The sequence below is a fragment of the Euprymna scolopes genome, chromosome 39 (genome assembly GCF_053919585.1).
Source record: "Euprymna scolopes isolate OS-2025 chromosome 39, ASM5391958v1, whole genome shotgun sequence".
Taxonomy (NCBI): Eukaryota; Metazoa; Mollusca; class Cephalopoda; order Sepiida; family Sepiolidae; genus Euprymna; species Euprymna scolopes.
In genome coordinates, this window is record NC_136520.1 from 57938626 (window position 1) to 57960970 (window position 22345).

Sequence of the window (22345 nt, forward strand, 5' to 3'; positions counted from 1 at the left end):
CTTATAAAAAAAAAAAATGATGCCTTGGATTTTTATAAAACGTTCTGAAAAGTTCTAACTGATTTCTATATAATTTTGTTTGTCTATACTTCACAATAACTTTTGGGTGTGTCCCAGGGGCTCTTTTAGAGCTAATATAAGACACTCCATTTTTGGGACGATTTTACCATATTTGTCCAAAATTTTCTGTGCATGTCTATTTAGCAGTTTTGCATGGTGTTGAACTCAAATTTAAATATGTTAAGGCCTTGGGGATTTTTGGGGCTAAATGGATGAAGGGAGGAAGCAAATGATGGACTTAGTCATTTCTTTCTTTCTTTTTTTTTTTTTTTTTTTTTTTTTTTTTTTTGCATGGTGCAGAACTAAAATTTACATATGTTAAGGTCTAAAACTGCACCAAGATTTGACGACCCCTGGGGACTTTTGGGGCTAAATGAGGGTGGGGGAGCAAATGCTGAACATAGTCATTTTTTTATGCCTAGTTCACTGTGCACTCACGGGAGACCATGCATGCTTCACTTGTTTTTAACGGCATATGTAAGTAAAGCAAAATAAACTGGTTTTGATGAATTTTTCAACAGTATTATTTATTTCTTAAATTTCTTTCATCCGTGTGTGTCATCCACAGAAAGCTATATTATCATATCACAACTCTTCAGTGTGGCTATATGTCATATTGAGTGTCTCCGTGCTGGAATTTTAAACATAAACACAGGTCACCTCCAACTAGTTTTATTCCAATTGTATGAGGGAGGGGGGTCCCAAATTAATGCCTCCTATTTTTATTCAGCCCAAATAGATCAGAAGGGATTGCAAATTGCATTGTTATGATGACTGAACTTATGCATTCATGACCTGAAAGTTTCATCTCTCTGTTGCAGATATTGACCATGTAAGACTCTTAAGAGAGCAACCCTTCTTATTTCCCTTATTGGCCAGTTGTCTACAAATCCCAAGATTTCCAGCTACAGTATAACTGGAAATGTTTTCTCAATCATCAAGTCATTTCTCTCTGATAGGCTCATAAGAGTAGTGGTTGATGGACAGAAATCAGAGACCCACAGTATTAATGCTGGAGTCCCTCAAGGGTCCATCCTGGGCCCAACTCTCTTCCTGATCTACATCAATGATCTCCCAAAACACATACTTAAATCATTCGTTGACATCTATGCTGATGACCCGACCATCTATGGCAACACATCAAAGGCCATAAATGACAAAGTTCCCTCTGATTCTCTCTCCTCTGATCTTGAGCGCGTGGTACAGTGGGGGAAGAGGTGGCTGATTACTTTCAATGCATCTAAAACCAAGCTCCTATCTTTACATCAACGCTCTGATCCTCATCTGGCATCAATTGAAAAGTCATCACCTCATTTCAATTATCTAGCTTTAATTTAAACCTACGTCACTTCCAGTTTGGCGATGGACGCATCACGTTTTTTTTGTTGTTTTTTTTTCACTTTGTTTTCCTCCTTCGCAGTATGGGTTCAAGCCTGCCTACTACCATTTTTTTTTTTTTTTTTTTTTTTTTGTTCGACCAACACCCTTACACACACCTCCACTTTCTTTTCTGTCTTCGTATCACGGTTTCAAGCCTGCCTACGACAGTTTTTTTTTTTTTTTTTTTTTTTTTTGCTGTGATGATGTGTGGAAATGAAACCTGGCCAATTAGGGTTGAGGACATGTATTGCATGGAGATAAATGATATGAAAATAATATGATGGGTGTATAGTGTGAGTCTTAAAGACAGGCTTAGATCTGATGACCTCAGAGGAAGAATAAATCTGGACAGTATAGGGAGATGTGTACAGAACAATAGGTTTTGATCCTGACCATGTTGAAAGATTGGGTGAGAGATGAGAAGGGTTATGACAACAGCATATTCTTTTCCTTGTTTTAATTTTCAGGTATATATATCCATTGATATCCTATGTTTTTATGTGGACTGATGTGATTCTCGGTTGATTATGTCTGTGTCGGATATATACTTGAGAGTCAAAACAATGAAAAGAATATGCTGTGGTTATAGCCCTATCAACATGAGAGCAAGCAGCCTCTGTCAACCCATTATTTTTGTACTTTCTGTTAAGAAGAGTGGAAAGTGGATCTTTTTGGTTTACTTTTGGCAGCTTCGTTACTCTCGCTTTCCTTGTTTTGTCCTTTTAATCCTCATGTAATCCCAAACATGTGGCACCCACATCAGATTGCCAACTCCCAACGTCATGTACCGTGAATTTTTCATTCGACTATTCCTCTTATGGCCAGATCGTCATTTTCTCTCTGGCGACTGTCGGTGGGAACACACACGGTTCACAAAAGTACAAATATGAACAAAGAAAGAAAAACACAAACGCCAATGTTCACATATAAATTGACTGTTGGACTTGTGAGTGCGTGTGTCTTCTCCCCGTCCGATTGATGTTATATTCGTCTATCTCTGTTTCACAATCAACTCTAAAATTGTCCACGTCTCTATTTGACAGTTAACTCTATAACTGTTCAACTGTAGTCGTTATCAATTCCTATCTGCTGTCAAAGGTATCTAGTTGTCAACTCTAACTGTCCAACTTCCATCCTCCGTCTAGCGTATCTAGATGTCAACTAACTGTCTCCTCTGTCTTGGTATCTCGGGTCGCCCACCCCACCCTGGCTACCGGAAGCTGCCCTTCCCTGTTTTATCTGTAAGTTTCTATTGTTATTGTTTGCTATTTCCTATTTATTGTTGATTGTAGGATATTTCCGATTTCTTTGTTTATTCTAAGCTATTTCCTCTTCCTTTGTCTATCCTCCCTCTCAGCACTTAGTGGCTCAAATCCATCTCAGGGCCACTTTAAAGTATCACACTCATATTCCATGAGCAATGTTTCTGACAAAGGGAAAAATTGCTGTTTTCTGAGTCAAAATAAATTCTAACATGGCAAATTTTAACCTTGAAGTTGTATTTTTTTTTTTCAGCTCCTTGCATCAAGTGTGAGTGTGTGAGAGAGAGAGAGTGAGAGAAAAAGAAAGAAAAAAACCCTACCGTCTTTGCTGTTGCGTCCATCGTCAAACTGGAAGTGGCGAAGGTTTAAACTAAGGCTAGCCAATCGAAAAGAGGGGATGGCTTTCGAAAAAAAAGCGACCCCCCCCTCCCTGTAGAAAAGTGCCCAGTTGAGGGTAGAAGGAATTAATGTTTTTAGCCAATTTTTTTATATTTGTCGTCTGAAGGGTCGAGCTTCAAAACGATACTAATCTTGTGAAAATCCATCGCCTCTGTCGAAAGTTTTAGGCAGACATACAGACAGATTAGATTTATATTGTAGACTAGCGGGGGGGGGGTACCTGGTGTTTCCCGGGTGTTTGGAGGTGTAAAAGAAAAAAAAAGTTTTGGTCGGAAGGTAGGATTGAACCCCCGAAGCCTGGAAACGAAAGGGAAAAAACCAGCCACCTAACCATCTTGGCCACGAAGGAGAGGAATTGGTAAGTGTGTTCAGTTAAGGTTTATAAACTGAAATATACAGGTGCGAGGAAGTGGCGTGATATTTGACCTAGTTTTGCACTGCAAGCAGTTAATGTTTTCCCTGCTTTTCACTTTTCGAAGACATGGCGAGTTGGTAAAAGTCGGGCCAATTAAATAGAAAGGCGACCCCGTTGTTAAGTCGTAGATATTATCATTTAGACGTGATATAAAACGTTTTAAGAATGACCGACCCCCTCAAAAAAAAAACGTACATACACACACACACACACATTTTTTTTTTTTTTTTTTTTACATGGAGTTCACCACTTATCAAGGCCCAATTGCCACTCAGGAATAAGGGTTATTGTGTGTACAGTAATCAAAGGGATAGTGTAGCAATAGTATTGGAGAATTAGTAAGGTGTCATTACTTTGGGGGTGGCGGTTCATCAGGAATTTGTTTGTGTTGGACTTGAAGACATCCAGGTTGAAATCGGTAGGGAAACAGGCAAGCGGAACAGAGTTCCACAGGCGTGCAGTTCTAAGAACGAAGCTTTGTTCATGGTATCTACGTTTTGATTTAGGCACAGATAGGGAGTGGGGAAAATTATTGACGGTGGTTCAGCTGGTCGGGTGTTTTTTGAGGAAGATTGGCGAGGGGGTGGGCCAGAGAATGGAGCTCAGACGAGCACTTGCCATGGAAATAACGATAGAACAATGACAGGCTCGCTACGTCTCTTCTGTGGGAAAGAGGTTGCTGGGTAGAGAAAAGGGCATCCCCCACCAAGCCACGGAGTCTATTTTGTACTCTGTCAAGGCAGGATAGGCTGTTTTTAGCAGCCCCCACTCAGATGTGGCAGCAGTACTCCATCTTTGGACGTACTTGGCTCTTATATAGATAGAGAATTGCATCATTAGTGCGATATCTTCTGGAGTGGTAGAAGGATCCCACCATTTTCCCAGCGACCTTGGCCACAGACTGGATGTATGTGTTCCATTTAAGATCAGGTGTAAAGGTCAAACCCAGGAGCTTATCAAAGCCTGGGGCCTCCCTTAGACAAGAGCCATCCATTTCAATTGATGCCAGATGGGGATCAGAGTGTTTATGATGTAGATATAGGAGCTTGGTCTTAGATGCATTAAAGGTAACCAGCCACCTCTTTCCCCACTGTACCACACGCTCAAGATCAGTGGAGAGAGAATCAGAGAGAACATCATTTACAGCCTTTGGTGTGTTGCCATAGATGGTCGTGTCATCAGCATAGATGTCAGCGAAAGATTTTAGTATGTGTTTTGGGAGATCATTGATGTAGATCAAGAAGAGAGTTGGGCCCAGTATGGACCCCTGAGCGACTCCAGCATTAATACTGTGGGCCTCTGATTTCTGCCCATCAGCAACTACTCTTATGAGCCTATCTGAGAGAAATGACTTGATGATAGAGAAAATATTTCCAGTTATACCATAGCTGGAAATCTTGTGTAGTAGGCCTTCATGCCAAACCTTATCGAAGACCTTTGATATGCTGAGAGCAATTGCTCTAGAAATGAAGCCTTTGTCGAGAGATTCGCTAATCCTATGAGATATAACCGTTAGCACATCTGCTGTAGATCTAGCAGAGCGGAAACCATATTGCGTGTCGCTAAGAAGGTTATTTCTGCTGAGGTGGTTGACTACTTCTCTATTTATTGTGGATTCCAGCAACTTACTCATGACACACAGGAGACTTATTGGTCTGTACTGAGAGGGGGATGACTTATCACCTGAATTCTTAAATACAGGGCATACTGATGAGGTTTTCCAGGGTGTTGGGAAGCACTTCTTAAGGCAACGCTTAAACAGTTCGGAAAGTATGGGGGCAAGTTCTGGTTGTAATTTTTTTAACACTATAATTGGAATACCGTCGGGACCAGTTGCTTTACTGGAGTCAAGGTTCTTGATTAGCTTGGCGACCTCACGCACAGATATTTGTATGTTGCATAGCGTGTTGTCTGTTATAGGAGGGAATATGGGGAGTTGATGGCCTTCGTCACACAGGTTAGAATTTGCCGCAAAGTTTTTGGCAAATAGTTTGGCCTTGTCGGATGCTGTCGAGATGACCTCTGGTCCATTGATAATGGTTGGGATAGAACGCACATTTCTGTTCAAGATCCTATTTATTTGCCAGAACTGGTGGGAACCAAGCCGCTACTCAGCTACTTTTTCTTTTATATATATAGACTAGCAGGGGGTATCCAGCGTTGCCTGGGTATTTGTAGGTGTGTGTGTTTTTGGGTAAATGAAAACAAAAATCGTTGGTTGTTTTAAAAAAGACGAAGCCTTGACGTGCAGTTAGAAAATAATAGTGTGAACAAAAAAACGTGCGACATGGCAGGTGCTCATTTTTGATGAGTTAACGATGTCAACTTTGAGTGCTGGACAGTGTTTTATTTACCGTGAGTCTGTTTTTTTTTTTTTTTTTTTTTTTTATACGAAAAAGCTTAATGCACTTACGGCGATCGAAAATTCTTGAATATTTAACTTTTGAAAGCCGGGCAAATTAAATAGACAGGCGACCTCCATTGTTAACTTGTAGATATTATCATTTAGGCGCGGTATAAAAAGTTTTAAGAAGTTGTGAGGCGCCCAATCGGTTCTCGGAAAAAAGCGTTTCTTGGATATACATGAAAATGCACACACACACACAAACATTTTCGCTTTTATATATATATAGAGAGATCAAGGAGAGTAGAAAATGGACTTTGGATTTATTTTCAACAGCCTCGTAACTCTCGCTTTCCTTATTTTCTCCTTTTAGTCTGCACTCTTTATCTGTGCCTAAACCTATACATAGATTCCATGATCAAAGCTTCTTTCTTAGAACTGCACGGCAGGGGAACTCTTTCCCGTTTGCCTGCTTTCCAGCTGATTGCAATTTGGTCATCTTCAAGTCAAACGTAAACAAATTTTTGATGAGCTGTCCCCTTAAGTAATCCAATTTGCCAAATTTCCACTACTAATGATTACTATGATGTTGTTCTATTCACTACTGTACACTCATTAACCCTTATCCTCGAGTAGCCGCCAGGCTTTAATGTGGTGACTCCTATGCAAAAAAAAAAAAAAAAATTAAAACATATGAGCATTGATTCTGCAAAGGGGGATGAATTACTGTTTTCTGCATCTGAGTCCGTTTGACATTTATCATTGACTAGTTTTGACCTTGAAATAGTATTTAATGTTTTTTTTGTTTTTTTAGCTTCTAACATTAAGTAGCTTCATGTCTTGTCTGGAGCAGTTTTTATTTTAATAATTTTTTATTTTTTCAAATTACTTTTTATTCATGTTATTCTTCCAGGCCAAATTCAAAAAGAACTTCTGTAGAGCACTCACAAAACTTAAATAATTCACAACACCATGCGGACATCCGGCCAGTTGCCCCACCCCATCTTGTTTGTTGTTACTGTCTCCAATTTTATCAACTTTCACTTTTGTGCAGATCTTCATTTCAGCTTTGAAGGATCTTATTGGGATTAGTCTAATTAGCAAACATGCATATTAACTTAGTCGAGCGTGGTCTACTTAAGTAGAAGGTTGTTCCACTTAAGTTGTGTGACCTGCTGATTTTTTTTTACATAAGCATTACCACTTATCAAGGCCCAGAGACCACTCGAGGATAAGGCTTAAGAGTGTACAGTAGTCAATTGGACAATATAGTAATCGTTAGTAATGGAAATTCGGTAAATCTGTTAACTTAAGTGGAACGGCTCGTGAAGAACTTGTTTACTTTGGACTTGAGGACAACCAGATTGTAGTCAGCTGGAAAGCAAGCAAACGGAAGACAGTTCCACAGGCATGCAGTTCTAAGAAAGAAACTTTGTTCATGGAATCTGTTTAGATTTAGGCACAGATAAAGAGTGGGGGGAATTATTGATAGTGTTTTCAGCTAGACAAGTGTTTCTTGTGAAAGTTTGGCGAGAGGGGGGGGGGGCATAGTTTGAAGCTCAGTTGAGCACCTGCCATGAAAATAACGATAAAACAGAAACAAACTTGCAACATCTCTTCTGTGAGATAGAGGTTGCAGGGAAGAGAAAAAGACATCTTCAACGATGCTACGAAGTCTATTTTGAACTCTGTCAAGGCAGACCAAGTCCTTTCTAGCAGCTCCTGCCGAGATGTGGCAACAGTACTTCATCCTTGGACGTACTTGGCTCTTATATAGATAGGAAATTACATCAGCAGTGAGATATCTACTGGATTGATAGAAGGATCCCACCATTTATGCGGATGCAAAATCCCAGTTTTTAGGAAGGTAGGAACACTAAAACTACATTTAGCCTAGCATTAAATCTACGTCCAAGTAGCAACAACCCCTCCCTCTAAATGTCCCTTGCTCTTATGATTAGCTTCTAAAATAATTCTTTTATTCAATAAATTATGATCCATGGTTAGGTGGTAGATGACTGCTATGTAAAATGTTTTTGACTCCTAATGGGGGTATGAGACGAATGGATTCGCCAATCATTTTTATAACCAACGGCTGTGCTAAACAACCAATGAAAACGTTAAAAAATTATTATAAAAATTGTCAAATTTTGGATTCAATCAATTCGCCGTTTACTACGTCACGGACCGCATTTAATTCTTGGCCGCCATCTTGGTTACTGATTTGAACTATGCCGCCATCTTGGTTACTGATCTGAACTATGCCGCCATCTTGGTTACTGATCTGAACTACGCCGCCGTCTTTGTTCAACACAATGTCTCATAACTTAACAGGCTTATTTTAAAATTAAATACAATTGAAAAAATATATCTCACTATTGTATTTTCCTGGCAAAAGATACCCCTTGTTTCAAATGTTCAAATCTAATATATAAACGGCTATATGTCAGTCTGTCGGTCTCCATATTTTCAAACTCTATCTCCTCCGAAACTTAAAGTTGCAGAGCAGCTCTATGAGCCCCAAATGATTGGATTATTACAGGCCGTTCTTTTATGGGTCTTTAACCAGTTAAAATTGTTTTTAAGGGGTCAAAAATGGAAAAAATCGTTAAACATTTTGTACATTCATCTTAGTTTATTTTTAATTTTTCATCAGTTTATATATGCGTTTCACGTTTGTACAGTGGTAACGTCACCAGCTTTGAATGCTACAATTTTGGTTTCGATTCTAGCTGATAGCACCCAAATACTTTTTTTTACTTTTGAAATCACGACTCTATAATAATATATACAAAATCCGGACAAATTAAAATATCGTATTTAAGCATGTTTTATGCCCGGGAAAAGCTGGGCGCTAGTGTAAAATAATTTTTTTATCTTTCGGAAAAGAAAATGCAGTCACTTTTGGGCCAGGTTTATAAATCCCTCGACAATTTCTTTGAGAACTGAAACAGAAAATAACTATCCTCATAATAGCTATCATCTAACCATGCTGAAATAATAATGTTAGGTAAACACGTATATTAACCTAGCTGAGCGTGGCCTACATAAGTAGAAGGCCAATTCATTAAAGTCGTGTAACCTACTGACATCACAAAATAAAATACAATGACCACGGTTAGGCGATAGACAACTATTACGAGAATTATTTAAAAATTAATAATTGAATACACTTAAATGATAAATAAATAAAACTTCACTGTAGTATTTTCTATGCAAAAAAGTCTCTTTTTAATTGCATATGTCCGAATGTAAAATGATTTTTTTTTTTTTTTAATCTTTCTGAAAATATAATACACTCCCTTTTGGACCAGTTTTATAAATTCCTCAGCAATTTCTATGAGAATTGGAACGGAAAATGACTATCCTTGTAATCGTTGTCTATCATCTAATCATAATCATTTTACTTTATTCTGCGATGTTAGTAAACTACATGAGGTTAGTGGAACGGCCTTCTATTTACGTATGCCACACTCGAATAGGTTAATATGTGCGTTTGCTGTCTAATCTATCACCTGCCTGGATTTGTTTGTTCTTCTATTCTAGTAAAGCGTTGGTGAGATTTAATTTCAAACAAGATCCATTTATTAATCCGTGGGGGTAGCATGCTCTATCATGCTCCCCTCATGACCGGGTAGAAGTCTTAAATAATTCACAGTTGTATTCTTAGTATCGTCTGTTCTGAGGATTGAATCTTTAATCTCCAGAAAAGTGTCACAACTGAATTTTACCAAGTACCTTATCCACTAAGCACGGGTCATTGCGGACAATTGTAGTATGAATTTTAGGGGCCTTAAACCTTAAATTCCTACTAGAGTAGTACATTGACCGAAACGTTGTGAAAATAACGCTCAATATGAGAAATGTGAAATGATTTTTTATTTTTCGGAAAATAAGATACAATAGAACCCCGAGATACAGCATTAATCCATTCTGGGGTCGGGATCGTAAAATGAAATCTCCATATGGCGGGGCATAATCAAAATTTTATACAGTACATATAAAAAATTAGTAACAAAATACAGTACAGTATATAATACACATGTATATAATCAAATAACATTATAAAGAACGCCATAAGGTGGGACAAATACCATAATTAGGGACCGGAAAAACATTGTATTCCACATGGTAACCTGAAAAAACTGTATCCCAGGGCCACCGTATCCCGGGGTTCTACTGTACAATCACTTTTGGATTAGTTATGAGAATTATTTTACAATTAATAATTAAATACACCTAAAAAAAAATAAATAAATAAATAAATAAAACTTCACTATAGTATTTTCTCCACAAAAAATGATCTTATTCAATTGCATATGTCCAAATATAAAATGATTTTTTATTTTTCAGCAAATAAAATATAATCCCTTTTGGATCAGTTTTATAAGTCCCTCAGCAATTTCTTTGAGAATTGGACCGGAAAATGACTATCCTTGCAATCGATGTCTATCACCTGATCGTGGCCATTGTACTTTATTCTGCGACGTCAGCAAATTATGTTAGTGTAGTGGAACAGCCTTATATTTATGTAGGCCACACTCGAATAGGTTAATATGTGCGTTTACTGTCTAATCTATAATCTGCTTGGATTTGTGCTATTTAAGTTCTCACCTTAATTCCTGGTGAATATGGAGTGGGTGCCTTGCCTGTCGTTGTTTGTGTATTTTTTTTTTTTTTTTTTTTTTTGCACTAAATTCATCGAGGAAGTTACTGGTTGCAAAACATTGAAATAAAGAAAAATACCCCCCTCTCCCAAACAAAACCAGTTTGTATATATTATTCATGGTTGTTCTTTCCCACGCGCTCCCATCCGAATCTTCCTGACTGACCAAGTAGGTTATTATATCAAGTTGATCTCATTTTGCGTTTTATTTATGTCACACTTAACTTCGGGCTATAGCTAGTTATCATGGTGCTTGTTTTCATCATTGATCTCTTGAAGCAATGCATTTCAGGTGAAAACATTACTATATACTTATGTGTCATGTTGAAATTAGTATAGATTTTTTAAAAATTACAAAAAAATGATCCAGTAGAAAAATAATTACAAGTAAAAATAGAATTTATCGTGTTCAATTGTACGTTTTTTCTTTTTTTTTCTTTCTTTTTTTTTTAATGTGGAAGAGTTGTGTGACCAATTCAGTATGACAAACGAGGAAGATAACCCTTGATTTAAATTGACAAATTCTGGATCCATTATTTTTAAACAGAATATAATTGTGGATGATTTTATTTTTTTTTTATTTTATTATTTTTTTTTTGTTGTTAAAAATAAACCCTGCACATTATCTGCCGGATAATTTTTTTTTTCTTTTTTTTTTTTTTTTTTTTTTTTGTAATTTTTAGAATTTATACTAATTTCGCCATTACATGTAAGTACGTAATAATGTTTTCACCTGAAATGCATTAGTTTAAAAGATCTCCAATGTGAACAAGCACTGTCATTATATTCTTTATATTTGTTCTTTTCTTTTTTCTGGCTTCCACCAATACCCATATTGACTTCTAAATAAAACCTCATTCTTTACACTCTTATATTCATTTCTTTTTAAGAATTATATTTCAGTAATTTTTTTTTTTTTTTTTTAAATTCAATTTTCACCCCAAACAAGGCACAGTGCCACTTTGAAGCAGGGGGCTACTGTCAGGGACTTAATTAGCAGGGTCATTATGAAGGGAAATGAGTAGAAAGATGTTTGTTAACATTATACTTGAACTTCTGCATATCAGTGCAGTTGGGAAAGCAGAATCCCGGAAGGGAGTTCCAAAGACCCGCAGTTCTGGGGAAGAAACTATTGGAGTAAAAGGCTTTCTTGCACCTAGGGATCACTACTGTAAAGGGATGAAACTTAGTAGCTTGTCGGGTTTGTTGGGGGTAGTTACATCGGGGAGGTACAAGTGTTTGCAGTTTGTCAGAGCATTCACCATTAAAGTATTTGTAGAATTGGCAGAGGGGTGCAACATCTCGTCTATGCAATAAATTGCAAGCATTTGATAAAAGGGTGTTACTTTCCAATCAGCATGTATATAACTTAAGATGGGTTTGTCTGCTTCCCGACTGACTATAACATGGTTGTCTTCAAGTCTAATATAAATAAATTCCCATTGAGTTGTCCATTTAGTGCAGTGGATAGAGGCACTGAGTCTCTATGGTTCTAGGTGAGCATTGTCTGAAGATGACGGTTTCAATCCTACCCAAGTAGGCCAGAGGATTAGTTTGCTAAAATGTAGTAAGGCAACAACAACTATGGAAGGCAGTAATTACTGGGAATACAATTACAGGACTTGGCATTCCTATCCCGTCATGGTTAATCATTTGAAGAAGGCCAGAGGATGAGTTAGCCGAAACATGGTGACCATCTCACTGCCTATGCAATCCTCTACCCGTATAAGAGCCAAGTACATCCTAGTAGGTGATGCCCTTTTCTCACAGAAGAGATGTTGCAAGCCTTTCTCTGCTCTATCATTATTTTCATGGCAAGTGCCCAGCTGAACACCAATCTATGGTCCCTCCTTGTCAAACTTTCACAAAAAAAAAACACCCGACTAGCTAGAGCCACTATATATGATTTCCCCCACTCTCTGTGCCTAAATCTAAATGCAGATTTCATGAACAAAGCTTCCCCCCCCCCTCAGAACTGCTCGCCTTTGGAACACTGTACCATTGGCCTGCTTCCCAGTTGACTACATAGCAGTCTTCAAAATCCAGTGTAAACGAGTGATCGTTCAGCCGTCCCCATAAATAATCAAATTCTACCCAATTTACGCGAATAGTGATTACGATTACTACACTACCACCTTACGTTCATTAACCCTTATCCTCGAGTGGCTTTTGAGCTTTAATAAGTGGTGACTCTTTTGCAAAAAAAAAAATTGAGGATAACAGTCCACAAAAAAAAGGAACAAATACACAAGATGGATTAAAAAAAAAAACAAAAGGTAACAAGTTTTACTTGTTTAATGGAAAAAAAAAAAAAAACTTATCTCCAGATTTCGAAATTTTCCATTGGAAATTGATATTACCACTTCTATCGAGCAAGGCATGTGGGTGAACTGTTTTTTTTTTTTTTTTACATCGGCATAACAACTTATCAAGGCTAGAGACCACTCGAGGATAAGGGTTAAGAGTGTACAGTAGTCAATTGGACAGTATAGTAATCATTAGTAATGGAAATTCTGTAAATTTGTTAACTTGAGTGGAACGGCTCAAGAACTTGTTTACATTGGACTTGAAGACAACCATATTGTAGTCAGCTGGAAAGCAGGAAAACAGAAGACTTTATAAAGGAGTAAGGTACTTAATATCTTCGAGGGGTGGGGAGGCTAAGCCTCTTTCTAAAATTTTTTTTTTTTTTTTTTTTTTTTTCCCCCAGCTCGTTCTATAGATTGTCTTGTTTCGTTTAATCCTGTTAAGACTCGGCCATTGTCTTTCAATTGTAGGCATATCCCTTTTTTTCCTGAGATTCTATTTGATGGCTCTGTTCATAATGAAAAATCAGCTTCGTGATCTTTCTTTCTCATTAAATCTTTCTTGGAGTGCATGCATAAATCCATTGCTCTTCCTGTTTCTCGTAAAATCGGTTCTCTCTATCACTCCATAGGGTTTCAAAGAATGGCACTTAGCCTCAGAGGAAAAATAGTTAGCTAAATAAACAGAAATAGGTTGGCTACAATTTTGCTGGTCAGCATATAAGTTGTAAACTGTAAAATGTGGGATTTTTTTTTTTTTTTTCTTTTAAATAATATAGATATACTAGCATTTCAGCCCAGCATTGCCCGGGTGTTTTGAGGTGTATGTTGAGCAAAAAAAAAAAAAAAAAAAAAAGGGCGGTCAATTTTTTTTTTTTTAACTTTGACCCCTTATTATTACTCCTTAACATTTATTGTTTTGGGCTCAAATCAAGTTATTAAGTTTGATCCATGTCCAAGGAACCTATATCTAAAATTTCAAGTGTTTAGACCCAAAATTATCGGAGGAGTTTGGTAGAGTTCTCAAGGATCAAATCGTTGAACTTTGACCCCCTTAACAGCCAAATTTCCGGCCAAAAACGGATTCCAAAGATTTCCCCAAATCTCGGTACCCTGTATATCCAATTTAAAATCTATAGACTTAAAATTGACAGAGTTATTACGTAGAGAAATGTACACACGCACACAGACACGTTCACTTTTATAGATATATAGATAAACCAAAAAAAGATATTACATGTGGAAACCATAAGAAAATGAAATCCGAAGAAAGATGAGTTGGGTTAGATAGCAAAAATGTGTGGTGTAGGAAGCGGACATGTCTGATCTATATAATCGGATTTTCCTCAAGTTTGCAGACGGACTTTCTACAATTTGGATTATTGGGAGTGGGACGTTTTGACGTCATGGTCGATTTATTGGAGAGACAATACAGTGTTGACTACGTCCGTCTTTTTATAAAGATTTTATAACTTTTTTTTTTTTTTTTTTTTAAATAATATGAAAATATATCACTTTGAGTGTTTTTTTTTAAGAAAAATCTTGTTTTTGCAAAACTTTTTGGTTAATTATTTTCTAATTAATTTTTTTAAGGATTCAAAACTTGAAATATTTTAAAGTTTTTTTGGTACTTTATGCAGTTATGTTACCGTGCTGAAACAATAGCGTTATTTAGAAAGCTAGTCTTTAACATGGAGAGGGGAGGATCTTTTGTAACTATTCTGTACTTTTACCTAACAAAAAGATATTGTGAAACTTCAGTTTAACTTGAAAATACTATTTTAAAAATAGCACAATGACATAAGTGCATGAACACAAAAAATAACCGCGCTTGTTTAAAACACAGCACAAAAACCGACAATACTCGGTTGTCAACAATGAAATTATATTTTCATATTTTTCTTAATTGAAAATCAACTCCAAAATAAGGTACTGATGCACTTATGTTACCATGCTATATTATAAATAGTATTTTCAAGTTAAATTGAAGTTTCACAATATCTTTATTAAATTGTTAGGTGAAAGTACAGAGTAGTTACAAAACATTCTCTCCTTCCCATGTTAAGAATGGCTTTCTAAATGTTATTGTTTCAGCTCTGTAACATAAGCGCATAAATACCTTGTTTTTAAGTTGTTTTTTTTTATCAAGAAAAATATGAAAATATAGTCTCCTTGTTGATAATTGAATGTTGACTGTTTTTGTGTGATTTTAAATAAATACTGTTCAAACTTTTTAATGCTTATATTAATTTAACTGTTTTTAAGGAAAAATCACGTCTTTTGCAGAACTCTTTTTGGTTAATTATTTTATAATGTTGAAAGGATCAAAAACTTAATAGTTTAAAGTTTTTTTTTTCTTCTTTTTTATTAAGGAAAACAATAAAAACGTAAAATCTTGTTGATGACTGAGTGTTTGTTTTTGTTGTCTTTTAAATAAACATGGTTATTCATTTTTTTTTATTAAATTAATTTTTTTTCTTTTAATAATTTTTATTTCAAATTTATTCAAAGAAAAAAAATATCTCCATTTACTGAATTAATTATAAAAATATAAAAAAAAACACTTTGACTATAACAACAAACACTATTTTGATGCCGAACCGGCTACATTGAAACTTACCAAACCCTGGATTTTTGCTTACACTAAACTTTTAACCCAATCTATCTTTTTTACGTGTGTGTGTGTGTATATATATATATATATATATATATATATATATAGTAATGTGATTGATAATTTAAAAATCAAATTATAATTAAATTAAAAATCTGTTTCATAAGAAGGAACAACAACAAAATCAATAATTTGTACGATCGTTTCGGAAAACAGTGTTTTTATTGTGGTAGACATCAAGTTACAGACAATAATTTTTACATATAGTGTTTTTAACAAACAAAGTTTCCTCATCAGCAAATATTGGGAAGGGTTTTTATTATATGTAAAAGACACCATAAATAAACCTAGCATTAAAAGTAAGGCAGATGTATCTGGAAAAAATTAAAATAAAGGTATGGATTTAACTTGATAAGAAAATTAATATGGGTTAAAGATAGAAATAAAATAGAGTAAAATTATAAATATAAATTTGGTTTAAGTACAATATTATAATAGTATTTTTCGATAAAACTCATAGACACATACACATATATATATACATATATGTATACACACATACACATATATATATATATACATACAAATATTTACCTTTTAATTTTTCGCCTTTTGAAATCAGGAACTATGGTCAAAGTACTCGTATAGATGCTTGTTATAGCTTTTCAGCTTATGAAATGATAAATTTTCGAAAGGAACGCTTGTGGAATATTTTATATCCGTTAGCATACTTTTGATTAAAGAACGCAAAGATTTAAAATTTTAAAGAAAGGGGAGGATAATGTTATTTGTATAATTAAATAATGCAAGGGGGATAATTAGTCATATTTTTTAATTAAAGAATGCAAGGGAGATAATTAGTCTAACTTAATTTATTACAGAATAATAAAAAAAATATTATAATCGATTTTTATTAATAAGTAATTTTTAATGATTTAAGGTGGTTTATATTTATTAAATTTAAACCAACGTTTATGACTGCATGTGAAGATTAGTTTCTCTCTCTTGAATTTAATAGGGTGGTTGTATTTTTTATATCTTCATATTTCAAAATTTTTAGGGTCTCTTTTGTACATAGTGCACAGAATTTATCTCCTGGTTTATATGGTTTGCAAGATTCAATTACTTGCCATTTCAACTTGAAAGAAATATTGTTATTCTTAAGTTGCCAAATATTCTTGGATAGAGTAGTTTGGTTTGACAGAGAGTTATTTTTAAAAGAATATTTGTGCGTTGAAATTCTATGTTTTATTAGGCCAGATGTGGAACCAAAATATATTGCCTCTTGTTTATTGTGATTATTTTTCGTTAGGTCTGGTGCTGGATTATTATATGGTGGGTTGGTTTGTAATTGATTGGTAGATTGGTTAAAGTTGGTGTCATTATTTAATCTGGTGGTTGAGTTATGGCTGTTAATAGATTCATGTAGATTTGGGTTTTTTGATACTGTGCAGCTATAGATTACATTTTTTATTTTACATGAACCTTGTAGGGAAATTTATTTTTTCTTCTACAGTTACAGTCTGCTATATTTTGTATAATTGTATTTTGTAGCTTATTAATTTTTTTGACTATTGGAACTAATTATTTTTTGATGAAGGTTAGGCATAGTAGAGTAAGAGACTTTGAAAATTTTATTATATCTAGGGGGGGGCTTTAAAGTTCCTATCTAATATTTTAAAAAATTCTCTGGCTAAGTTTGTTTCTAGGTTTTTGGAATATGGAGGGTTGAACCATAGGGTCTCCTTATGTCTATTCTTACATTTACGGGTTTTGGTTTGTTGTTTATTTGTATTATTATCTAATATTTGTAGTTTGGTTTTATCTTTTTTTGTCTCTTGTTCATTTTTCTTAACTCGTATACGGGAAGACATTCCCATATTATATGTTATTACGCTCTTAATAGGTTTATTTTCAATGCAGTTTGTTTCTATCATATTTTTTTATCGAAAAATACTATTATAATATTGTACTTAAACCAAATTTATATTTATAATTTTACTCTATTTTATTTCTATCTTTAACCCATATTAATTTTCTTATCAAGTTTAAATCCATACCTTTATTTTAATTTTTTCCAGATGCATCTGCCTTACTTTTAATGCTAGGTTTATTTATGGTGTCTTTTACATATAATAAAAACCCTTCCCAATATTTGCTGATGAGGAAACTTTGTTTGTTAAAAACACTATATGTAAAAATTATTGTCTGTAACTTGATGTCTACCACAATAAAAACACTGTTTTCCGAAACGATCGTACAAATTATTGATTTTGTTGTTGTTCCTTCTTATGAAACAGATTTTTAATTTAATTATAATTTGATTTTTAAATTATCAATCACATTACTAAATATTAAATTAGCTCTAGGATATTTACCTATCGAGCTTATTATATATCTAAATTACAACGAGCACTTTTTCTTTCCCTGTATTTTAATTAAACTAGTAATTTTACTATTACATTAAAATACACTCTGCTCTTTAGACTATTATTCTAATCTCCTTTAAATTTTATATATATATATATATATATATATATATATATTCCAGGTAGAAAGATATCCAAAAATTAAGAATTATTGAATTCTAACACGTACATTGATAGTGCTCAATCAAAGAGAGCAAACTATAGTTTTCATTATTCTTTATGTAAATACAATCATACCTTGTTACGATGTGCAGACTGTTTCAATCATAATAGATCTCATCAGGCAAGAAAATTTAAAAATTAAAAAAGGTTCAAGACCATTTTTAATTTTAGAGGAGAGGAAATCTACTATGCCATGACTAGCATGAAGCAAAGTTAATGTTAATTTTTTTAAACATATATTTTCATAATTTACTAATCGTATAAACCATGAATTTTTCATATATGCAACTCTTCAGCAATCCAAAAATTGTCTCGGTTTTCACCTGCAGTGAGTTTAATCAGTTCTCATCAATTTGTTTAGAACGTCTTAAATCTCTGCCGATCAGATTTGATGATTTTTCACTTTCTTCAACAGCATCTGCAACTCAAGCGCAATTCTAAAGATCGTAGATTTTGGGCCCCGATAGGAGTCATCCATAAACCACCATTAGTCTTTTTTTTTTCTTTTTTTTTTTTTCTTAAATTGTTTTTATGAAAGGCAGCTTAACACCTTTTTTTTTTTTCCATTTTTTTCATTTTTTTTTCCATTTTTAAAAAAAAATTTTTTTTGATTTTAAATAATTTGTTTATGAAATGCCGCTTAACACCTTTTTTTTTTCCATTTTTTTTTTTTTTTTTGTTTTTTAGTTCGTCAATATGACAATGCAACAACATGTGGATTAGTATGGACGGCCAACTTTGTTGCGTACAGATGCAGAACATGCGGCATCACTCCATGCATGTCTTTGTGTTCAAAGTGTTTTCAAGAAGGAAACCATGAAGGTCATGACTACAACATGTTCCGCAGTAAGGCCGGGGGTGCCTGCGACTGTGGAGATTCCAGTGTTCTTGATCCCACTGGGTAAGTGTTCCGTTTTTTTAACACCTGGCTTTTTGCTTTTTAACTGCTGACTTCTGAAGGCTAAGAACCATTCGGGGACTACAAGGCGAAATAATGTTAGAGGATGGGTAATGACAAGTGTTTGTTGAAGTTATATTTGAGGAGGACCATGTTGTAGCCCTCAGAGAAGCAATCTTGTGTCGACATATTCTATAGACAATGGAATATAGCACGTGCAACCGTAACTCCGAATGCTAATCTATCAAACTTGTATATCCCCGTGTAGGTATATGATACATGAAAGTTTTGTGCACTCCTTCTCAACAAGGATCTGAAAATAAGCATTGCTTAAGTCTATCTTGGAAAAAAATTATTTATTGGTTGGTCCTACAAATTAAACAGTTCCATCCAATCGGTTCCAAGTAAGTTTTCAGAGATTTATGGACAAAAACTTGTTATGTTAGTGTTATGGGTTAATCGGTCTTCAAATTTGGTTCTGTCTCCTGTTACTGCATGAGCTGTTTTTTGTTTTTTTAATTCTGTGTGTGATTGAGAGGTCCAAATCAGTCTAGTTGCAGTTGAACTGTTTTATTTAGGATGCTGACTATGACATATTTTCAAAAAAATAAAATATGTTTAAATATGATATTAGTCTTGATTTCAAAAGTAAAAAAAAAAAAAAGTATTTGGGTGCCATTATTTCTTTTTTTTTTTTCTTCTTCTTCTTCATGGTGAAGAACTCAAATTTACATATGTTAAGGCCTAAAAAAAAGCACCGTTTGTTCATTTTCACCAGGATTTGACATCCCCTGAAGACTTTTGGGGCTCAATGGGAGGGGGGGGGGGCAATGCTGAACGTAGTCATTTTTTTTTATGCCTCGTTCACTGTGCAATAACGGGGGACCATGCATGCTTCACTTGTTCTTCCAACATTTGTTGTTGCCACAGCATACATTCCTCCATCTTCTATTGCTGATCAAGCCGTGCGTTCATCATTCCGATGAAAAGTGCCTTTAAGTTTTCCATAATGTCTTCAAATATGCCAGTCTTTCAGAGCAAAAATGTAATTTAGGAGAACAACAAAATTTTTCCGAAATAAGCACAGGTAAACGTATGCACTTGTAATCTATAGACAAGTTTTTAAGTTTTGATAGATTTTCCTAATGTCGTATGACCTAACATTCAAACTAGTTATTTGCAGCAGTTTTCTATGTCAAAATTTCCAACTGCAACACCTGCGGAACTGTCTTTCGTTTGACTACTTTCCAGCTGATTACAATATGATCGTCTTCAAGTCCAACGTAAACAAGTTCTTGATTGAGCCGTTCCCCTTAAATAATCCAATTTACCAAATTTCCACTACTAACGATTCCTACTATATTGTCCCATTGACTACTGTACACTCTTTAACCCTTATCTTCAAATGACCTCTGGGCCTGGATAAGTTATGACTCCCATGTAAAAAAAAAAAAAAAATGGTTTTCTAATAAAACTACTCGATTGGATACGGGAGTGATATTTAATAGTATTTTAAAAATTTAATTAACGGGTATAAAATCTATTTAATGTGACTTCCATAAGTCTTAACCAAATTTTTTTTTTTTTTTTTTTTTTTTTTTTTCACAAATCTGGGGTGGGGGGAATTCTTCTCCATAACATTTTTTTCTCACTATAAGAAAAATTTTCTTTTTATAGTTCAGTAATTTGTGTGTGTGTGGTCAATACAATAAAATGCTTTGGCTATAACAACAAGGAAGAAAATTTTACTCGCAACTTTTTGAACATATTCTCGAGTTACTAGTTTGGTTATAGCAAAGAAGAAAAGTTTACTTAGAATTTTTAGTAAGTTTTTTCAAGTTACTGGTTTGAAGAGTTTTCTTTTGTAATAATCCGACGTCCAAATGTGTTTTATTCTATTTTTTTTTTATTTATTTTTGGTCCCCGAAAAAAGGAGGATGCACCTGTAAATTCAACCTTGTCTGTTTGTCTGTCTGCACACACTTTTCTCAATAACTGTCCCCCCCCCCGCCCCTTTCGGGTTAAAATGGCTAAAATTGACACTTTTGTGTTATTAAAAAAAAAATTGATGTCTTGGATTTTTATAAAACTTTCTGAAAAGTTGCAACTAACTGATTTCTGTATAATTTTGTTTGTCTATACTTCACGATAACTCTTGGGTGTGTTTCAGGGGCTCTTTTAGGGTTAATAAAAACACTCCATTTTTGTGACCATTTTAACATATTTGTCCAAAATTTTCAGTGTATGTCTATCTAGCAGTTTTGCATGGTGCTGAACTCAGATTTAAATATTTTAAGGCCTTGGGGACTTTTGGGGCTAAATGGAGGGGGTGAGGAGCAAATGATGGACTTAGTCATTTCTTTTTTTTTTTTTTTTTTGGATGGTGCAGAACTCAAATTTACATATGTTAAAGCCTAAAACTGCACCGTTTGTTCATTTTCACCAGGATTTGACATCCTCTGGGGACTAAATGCTGAACTTAGTCATTTTTTTTTTTTTTATGCCTCGTTCATTGTGCACTCACGGGGGGTGGGGGACCATGCATGCTTTACTTGTTCTTTTTTGTTTGTTTTTTTGTTTTTTTTTACAATTCCTTTGTGGGCAATGCTATGTGGAAAATTTTTTTTTTTTTAATTTGCATTTCCATTGTGAGTTCTCAAATTGTCATCAACCATTTATTGATGGCTTAACGAAAAAGAACATGGATGCAAACATCAGGTCGAATATTATATTTGTGATAAAACATTTCTTACACTAAAATTATTTTTCCACAAATCATACTACCTTTTGCTTTATATATATATATATATATATATATATACACACACACGCATACACCCACACTTATTTGTTATACATAAAATAATTACCCATGGACACATGTTTTGCTGTATCTATAACTTATTATTAGCACAGCTGACGAAACCGGGATTTGATCCCACAGCCATAGTTTGGTCAGATGCTAACAAGCCCAGACTGTAATTACATGCTAGTTTATTTCTTTTAAAGTTATGTTCATTTTTTTGTTATTTTTAGCAATAATTACGACATGCCTTCAATAAGTTTCCAGACGTTTTTATACAGGCATTTAAAATTGTTGTAGACTCTTGAAAATTCAGTAAGTGATTGCTGTACATTTTTTGCGATAAATGACCAATTTTTATGATTTCAGGTTCAAATAAATACAGGTGCAATCAGATCAGGCTGTCGGAAGATGACTCCGACACAAATGCACCTACATTAACAACTTTGTTTTTGTTTTTCCTTTTAATTATTTGCACAACTAAGTCATGTTCTGCAAAGCCTGATACAAAAACAGCCCCCTTTCCCCCCCTTTTTTCCTACACCCCTACCTTCCCAACTGGCTTTCTAACTTAAAACATACCAACCAATAATACTATACTCCTTCC

At 34.6% G+C, this 22345-nt stretch overlaps 1 protein-coding gene across 2 annotated transcripts in view; it reads left to right on the plus strand.

Annotated features, from left to right (window-relative positions):
• The window catches only part of LOC145263788 (E3 ubiquitin-protein ligase UBR3-like), a 181947-nt gene that overhangs the window by 5142 nt on the left and 154460 nt on the right, over window positions 1-22345 (plus strand). For both annotated transcript variants that reach the window (XM_080120843.1, XM_080120844.1), the window contains exon 2: window positions 18725-18938. In XM_080120843.1, the coding sequence (XP_079976969.1) occupies window positions 18725-18938 (214 nt within the window). The remainder of the gene's footprint in view (window positions 1-18724; window positions 18939-22345) is intronic.